At 35.5% G+C, this 7607-nt stretch overlaps 1 protein-coding gene across 2 annotated transcripts; it reads left to right on the top strand.

Annotated features, from left to right (window-relative positions):
* The first annotated feature begins 157 nt into the window (after positions 1-157).
* On the top strand, positions 158-7607 carry LOC306848376 (N-glycosylase/DNA lyase-like). 2 transcript variants are annotated; one of them, XM_079382887.1, is made up of 8 exons: positions 158-495; positions 621-776; positions 1664-2022; positions 3798-3977; positions 5684-5862; positions 6202-6349; positions 6491-6540; positions 6654-7607. In XM_079382887.1, exons 2-8 carry the CDS (start codon positions 667-669, stop codon positions 6816-6818), a joined length of 1191 nt encoding a protein of 396 aa, XP_079239013.1. In that variant the 5' UTR covers positions 158-495; positions 621-666; the 3' UTR covers positions 6819-7607. The 2 variants fall into 2 exon arrangements, with proteins under 2 accessions (XP_079239013.1, XP_079239014.1); XM_079382888.1 differs by having other exon boundaries at positions 158-459.

Genomic DNA, 7607 nt, shown 5'->3' on the forward strand with positions numbered 1-7607 from the left:
TGTCACACACACACACACACACACACACACACACACACATATATATAAAATTGTACACCGAACTGGACTTAATGCTAGGATATAATCCACTAAGAGTAGTTCTTTAAATAAACTGAGGAGGGCAGCAATACGAATAATGATGTGTCCAGTCTGCCGCAGATCTCAAAAGAAGAAAAAGCAGAAGAAGGATGGACTAATCACCGTCATTTACTAGACGGTTTCGATTTGTATCTCAGATGCCAGTCCTTGGCATTATTAGTAGATATAAATAATTTATTGAGATAATTCCAATATAAAACATCTAGTATAAAAACAAACAAACTGCGATTTGAATGCACCTTGATGGAGGATTTCTCTTTTTGAGCCGTCGAGCGTCTCGGGAGATTGTGCATTACACATTAGCTAGCAACAACCCAATGGACTACAAAATACATTTGTACATGCACGAAGATATATTAAGTATACTGGCATAGTCTGTCTCATTTGTGTCTCTTTGTAAGCTACAGACCTTATTCATTTGAACTTTTCTTATGTGCAAACCATAGATTTGTGTGTTCAGTAGCATGTATTTTCATCTGCTTTAGTTTATTCTTTCCTTTAATGTGTTTTTGTTATCACAGTAGCTGACTTGATTTGTCCTGAAGGTGTAAGGAACAGAGCTACATAATGTCCCAGCATGCTCTGCTCTCTGCGGGTTGTAAGGCATGGCGGTCACTGTCATGTCCCCGGTCAGAGCTTCGGCTGGATCTCACTCTGGGATGTGGTCAGACGTTCCGGTAAACTATATACTACCGTTTCATCGCTGTGCTCAACAGAAACTTTTCTTATACACTCTTAAAAATGAAGGTGTTTAAAAGGTTCTTTACAGCGATGCCACAGAAGAACCATTTTTGGTTCCACAAAGAACCATTCAGTCAAAGGTTCTTTAAAGAACCATCTCTTTCTTACCTTTTTATAATATGTAGAAGAACCTATTTTTTGCCACAAAGAACCTTTTGTGAAACAGAAAGGTTCTTTATGGCACCAATTAGACAAAAAGGTCCGTTTATGGCATCGTGAAGCACCTTTATTTTTAAGAGTGTAGGGGCCACATTTTATGTTTTTGTTGCATTTTATTAATTCCCTGATGTCTAGTTATAATTTAGTTAATTGTTTCTTACTCCAAAGTCAGATATAATTTAAATTTTACACCCTTTCCGACCCTCAGAATGTTTTCGATACACTGTAAAAAAAAAATTTGAGCAAACTTAAAAGTTTAAGACGACCAGCTTCAGCAGATTTGTGAATTTTCTAAACTTATTTTTGTAGATTTTTGAGTTTCTCAACTTTTTGTTGTATAAAATTAAAACATCATGTTGAGAGAACTCAAAAATCTGCTGAAGTGGGTTGCCTTAAACTTTTAAGTTTGCTCATGCCTTTTTTTTTGTACTGTACCTTTAAGATATCTGTGTGTAAATGGCTGGTATCCACCTCCTCAAATATGGGCAGTATTTAAATAAACAGTAAGCAGCATACAATACAGTAGCACTGTGCAGTATTGTAAACTATAGTATTCCATTCTGAATAAAGCCTTAGAATTAAACGAGCTGTGTTTTTAATAATGCATATGAACTTCTGTTTAGTTTTTCATTTTACAGTATGACCATATTGCCCATCCTTTTAGATGGCGTGAGACTGCAGATAATCACTGGACAGGAGTTATGCGAGGAAAAGTGTGGACACTAACACAAACAGAGGATATGTTATGGTACTATGTTTACAGTCATCAAATAAATCCAGGAACAGAAAACAGACAGAAATGGAAGGTGGAAGAGGAGGAGCAGTTATTGGGGAAGATGTCAAAAAGAAAGACTGACTTGAAGCAGGAAGAGGCAGGATTGTGCACAGTGATGTCAGAGCCTGACAACAAAGAGGAGGAACTTCTGAGGGACTATTTCCAGTTAGGTGTTAAATTAGGGGATCTCTACAGGGACTGGAGCACTGTGGATCCACACTTCAAACTTACAGCAGACATCTTCACAGGTACATGTCTCATTGAAAGAATGGTTCACCCAAAAATTTAAATTTGTTTATAATTTTCTCATGTTATGTCATATGATTTTCCACTGAACACAAATACAGTGTTTGCCTAAATGTTCATGGTGCTTCCATACAATGTAGTAAAAGTAAAACAGGCTTTAGAAAAATGTATTTGCCTTTTTCCTGTTTCAGGCAAAATATTGACTTTAGTTTGACATTAAGTAAAATAGTGTGTGTGTGTGTATATATATATATATATATATATATATATATATATATATATATATATATATATATATATATATACACAATGGTGTGAAAAAGTGTTGGCCCCCTTCCTGATTTTTTATTTTATTGCATGTTTGTCACACTTTAATGTTTCAGATCATCAAACACATTTAAATATTAGTCAAAGATAACACAAGTAAACACAACATGCAGTTTTTAAATGAAGGGAAAACTAAATCCAAACCCACATGGCCCTGTGTGAAAAAGTGTTTGCCTTAAAAGTAACACAGCATTTCAGAAAAAGAGCATCATACCAACAGTAAAATATGGTGGTGGTAGTGTGATGGTCTGGGGCTGTTTTGCTGCTTCAGGACCTGGAAGACTTGCTGTGATAAATGAACCATGAATTCAGCTGTCTACCAAAAAATCCTGAAGGACAATGTCCGGCCATCTGTTCGTGACCTCAAGCTGAAGCGAACTTGGGTTCTGCAGCAGGACAATGATCCAAAACACACCAGCAAATCCACCTCTGAATGGCTGAAGAAAAAGAAAATGAAGACTTTGGAGTGGCCTAGTCAAAGTCCTGACCTGAATCCTATCGAGATGCTGTGGCATGACCTTAAAAAGGCGGTTCATGCTCGAAAACCCTCCAATGTGGCTGAATTACAACAATTCTGCCAAGATGAGTGGGCCAAAACTCCTGCTCAGCGCTGTAACAGACTCATTGTTATCGCAAACGCTTGATTGCAGTTGTTGCTGCTAAGGGTGGCCCAACCAGTTATTAGGTTTAGGGGGCAAGCACTTTTTCACACAGGGCCATGTGGGTTTGGATTTTGTTTTCCTTTCATAATAAAAAAACTTCATTCAAAAACTGCATGTTGTGTTTACTTGTGTTATCATTGATTAATATTTAAATTTGTTTGATCTGAAAAATGAAAGTGTGACAAACATGCAAAAAAAATAAAAATCAGGAAGGGGGCTAGCACTTTTTCACACCACTGTATATATATATATATATATATATGGTACAACATAAGAAAATAAACAACTTGAATGATTTATTTTCACACAAAATCTGTTGCTCCATTAATGTTCAATATAACGTATGTATTTATTTCTGCAATTATACATTTTAGGCGCAGTGAATAGTAAATTTTTTCTTAATTGTGGACAATATGTGATTTTCTCTTTTTAAGCTGCACCAGGTGTAATTTTTCTCTCATTCAAAGAAGATTTGCACATATAGAACTGAATAATAATTTTGAAAAATATGTACATTCACTGGAATATACTTTCGAGGAACAGATTAATCATGGTTGAGTGCAACTACTTTACAGTAACATCAAACTGAAATATTCACTTCTGCATGAGGCTGCATTAGCATTGCTAGGTGTCAATATAGATCCAAGACAACTGACATATTTGCATGTGCAACATAATCCAAAATATACTGAGTTCACCTTTAACAATATAGAAGAAAGGGTCTTTTGAACAGTGGTCCTTAATACAAAACACTTTTTTTTCTGCGTCTGTCTGTTTGAATATCTCAGGAGTGCGTTTGTTGCGTCAAGACCCCGTGGAGTGTCTTTTCTCATTCATCTGTAGCTCGAATAATCACATCTCACGGATTCAGGGCATGGTCGACAGACTGTGTCAGACACTCGGGACTCTCCTCTGCAAGCTTGATGACGTGGCCTATCATGATTTCCCCCCTCTGCAAGCTCTTACAGGTAGCTATACTAGCGCTCATAGAACACAATAGCTAATCGAATGGGTTTAAGTTCAATACTGCTAATTATCCTTGGCAGTTCTACTACTTTTATAGATAATAATTTAAAAAATGTGCATTTGTTAATCTTTGTAACACAAAAGAAGATATCGTAATGAAATCTGAGAAATTTATGTCCCTCCATTGGAAGTCCATTTACCCAAAACGTTGCTTGCTTTATGTGTGAGGACTATGAGATTTGTTCTCGTATGTCATGCAAGCACATTTGAGCTTCTGCAAGAACCAGTGAGATTTGTTCTTGCGCTTCATATATGTTGTTGATAAAAGCTGAAATTAAATCGGTTCATCATAAAACATTATCATGTCTCTCGTAGGACTTGCCTTAACCGGCTCAGTATTAAACTGTTTCATATGGATATAGGTTTTACGTAAGTTATATTCACTTTTTTGTGTAAAAGTTTTATGAGAATGGATATTCAGTGGTGGGACAGATACCTTTCAGATTTCATAAATATTATCTTGGTGTTTAGAGGATAAATGAAAGTCTTATGGACTTGAGTGAACCATCCCTTTAACCCTTGTGCGACCTTATGGACATTTTTGTCCATTTCAGTTTTGTTTTTTGTTATAAGTGTGCATGTGTTAATGCCAACTGCATAAACTTTGGCTCAGGTGTTTATTTTTATTGGAATTTTAATATTTCACCCTCATTTCCTTCAAAAAATCTATTTTACCCTCCGTACAAAAAATACTCCCCAATGTCCCCATTGAAACCCATTAAAACTGCTATTATTAATCACAGTGCCGTTTAACTGTAAAATGATGCAATTTTTGTTAATAGGCTTTCATTCTGTTGGCAAGGCTTCAAAATTTTATTTTTTACAGTTTTTTTACCAGATGGTGCCATTTTTCCAGGTTTGGTCTATAAAGCAAATACTCGCTTTATTCCTGTTTTCTGCTTCTGCGTATTATAGAGCCAGTTGGATAAATAATGCAGCTATAATTGTGTGGGTGTGTTGGTATAGATGTCAGAGTGTGGATGGTATGTGTGTGCTTGTAATATTTGAGAAAGAAAAACTCTACTGTAAACCACAAATCCATTTTTGAGATATCAACCTCAAATTTGGAACACAGCTTGTTTAGATTTATGGCTTTGATTTTCTAGCAGGTTTAGAGTTCAACATGTTTCATATATAAAATATTCATAAAATAACAAAATATTGTTCATAAATCATTTTCATAAACTTAAACCTGTATAACTTTTTTTTTGTTTCACTTTTTAAACTTTTTTTTACCTCAACAATAATCTGCCATGGGGCTTCTTTAAAATGAGACCAAACTTAAGTCTCTGCTCCCAAGCTTCCAATTTACGACAGTTTTTTTGACATGGTCATTTTTCTCCACTATGGACCTAAGTGTAACTTTTTTTTATTGATGCACAAGGGTTAAATATATAACAATAATAATATTTTATTAATGTGAGAACAAAAGAGCATATGGTGATATGAGAGACATGAAAATGGCACATACCGTACATTATATGTAAGAAATGGGTTGCCTGTGATAAGGGTTTGTTTTTTTACAGTTTAACTGTTTACCATCATTATATACAATATTTGGCAGCTGAATAAATCATTGATGCATCATAATCCAAAATGATAAAAGTACTTAATGTTTAATATTTGAATTATTGTATATATGTGACAGATCCTAGTGTGGAGATGCGTTTGCGTGATTTGGGTTTTGGCTACCGTGCTCGTTTCCTGCAGCAGAGCTCACAAGTCATTGTGAACTCTCATGACCCTGACTGGCTCCAGTCGCTCCGCAGCGCCCCCTACCTGCAGGCCAGAGATGCACTGAGAGCTCTTCCTGGAGTTGGTCTCAAAGTAATTATTTATTCTACATTTATGCATTAAAATATTCTTTGCAAGTACATGAATGAAACTTCTAAACTTGCAATTGCAACACAAGTAGCATTCTCAACTTTGCTGCAAGCCACAAACTGTCATCAACTTTCTTTACAATGCAGTGCAACAGTTTTTGTTTGTATACTTGCATAGAGTATGCTTTTGGCATATGCCCTTTTTCTGCATACTTCCCTTCCCATGAGATATTTTATTTTATATTTATTTTAGCCTGTTTTGGACTGATCATTCTAGCTATTAAATGTTTGCATTTATCATAATTATTTTACATTTGTGAAATCTATGTTTGCTGGGGATCAGGTGGCTGACTGTGTATGTCTGATGTCACTGGATAAGTTTGAGGCTCTTCCTGTGGACACACATGTGTGGCAAATAGCCAAACGTGACTACAGCTTTGCTGCTGGGAGCAGCCAGAAGACTTTAACTGATAGAGTCTACAAAGAGATTGGTTAGTACCCCAAAAAAGATACCCTGCACTGGAAACCACCCACAGCAGTGTAGCATTTGTGCCTTTGAGTTTTGGACTGACACACAAAAAAATCTACTTTACTTTTAAAGTAAATGAGATTTTTTTGTTCCTCTTTTGCAGGTGACATTTTTAGAAAACTCTGGGGTCCCTATGCAGGCTGGGCACACTCTGTAAGTAACACTGCACATCATTCATCAGATATTATTATTAATATTATGGTATTTTTTATTATTATTATTATTATTACATTATTTTTTATTATTTTTGTGTTTTTGGGTCTCAGGTACTTTTCTGTGCTGATCTAAAGAGGTTTCAGAAGCTGAAAGAAGAGATTCCTGCTCTGAAAGATGAGAAAACAGACCTGAAGAAAAAAATGAAGGAGAGAAAACATGACAAATGTGAAGAAAAACAGAAAAGAGAAAAAGGCAAAAAGCAACAGAGGACATAAGATCATGATAGTGTGGATAACATTCATCACTAATCAACTCAGGCTACAGCAAGTCTGCTTCCAGTGTGCTCTTTTACAATCTGGATGAATCAATTTTGAATTTCTACTAAATCTGACAGCTCAATTTTATTGGTAATTTCTAAGTACCATATGATATGCTATTTTCTAAGTAGATTGCAGCAGAGGATCATTCATTGGCTCATTTGCTGTTTCCACTCCTTAATATAATATTTTGACATGTTTTGCTTTTGGATTTACATTTAGACATAAAATCTCTATTATAACATTTTACAAAATTGCCTTTTCTTCAGCCCTGTTTTGTACTTGAGTATGAAGTAGCATAGTTTTCAGAGTCTCATGGGATCTACATGAATCACACAAATGACCTATTTTGAATTCAAAATGGTGATTTTCGGTGAAAGGTATCAATCCCTGTTAACAATCTTGAAAGTTTCTCTCGATTGTAAATCAAATGCTCCTTTATTAACATACTACGACTTTTCTGAGAGACAGAGACAGTCGGAAATGAATGATTCAACATAAATGTTGACTGACTTGAGCTCACAAATCTGTTTATTCACTCAGCCGCTGCTGTCTTAATGCACTGTTTTTGATTTTTCCTTTGTTGTTTTCAGTTCTGCGCCCCACAACGTTTCCCTCTTCTATTCATTTTGGTCATGTGACTGTGTCTGTAACAGTTTGAAGGGTGAGCGGTTGATACTTTTTTTTTATCATTTGTAAATGCAAAATGTAAATGCAAAACAAGAATTAAATAAAAATGTTTCCTTT

The sequence above is a fragment of the Barbus barbus genome, assembly GCF_936440315.1.
Source record: "Barbus barbus genome assembly, chromosome: 28".
In the NCBI taxonomy this organism is placed as follows: domain Eukaryota; kingdom Metazoa; phylum Chordata; class Actinopteri; order Cypriniformes; family Cyprinidae; genus Barbus; species Barbus barbus.

Coding starts and splice junctions, on each gene's coding strand:
- LOC306848376 (XM_079382887.1), top strand. CDS start 667: ATGTCCCAGCATGCTCTGCTCTCTGCGGGTTGTAAGGCATGGCGGTCA. Junction 777..1,663: donor GGATGTGGTCAGACGTTCCG/GTAAACTATATA, acceptor CCATCCTTTTAG/ATGGCGTGAGACTGCAGATA. Junction 2,023..3,797: donor TACAGCAGACATCTTCACAG/GTACATGTCTCA, acceptor TGAATATCTCAG/GAGTGCGTTTGTTGCGTCAA.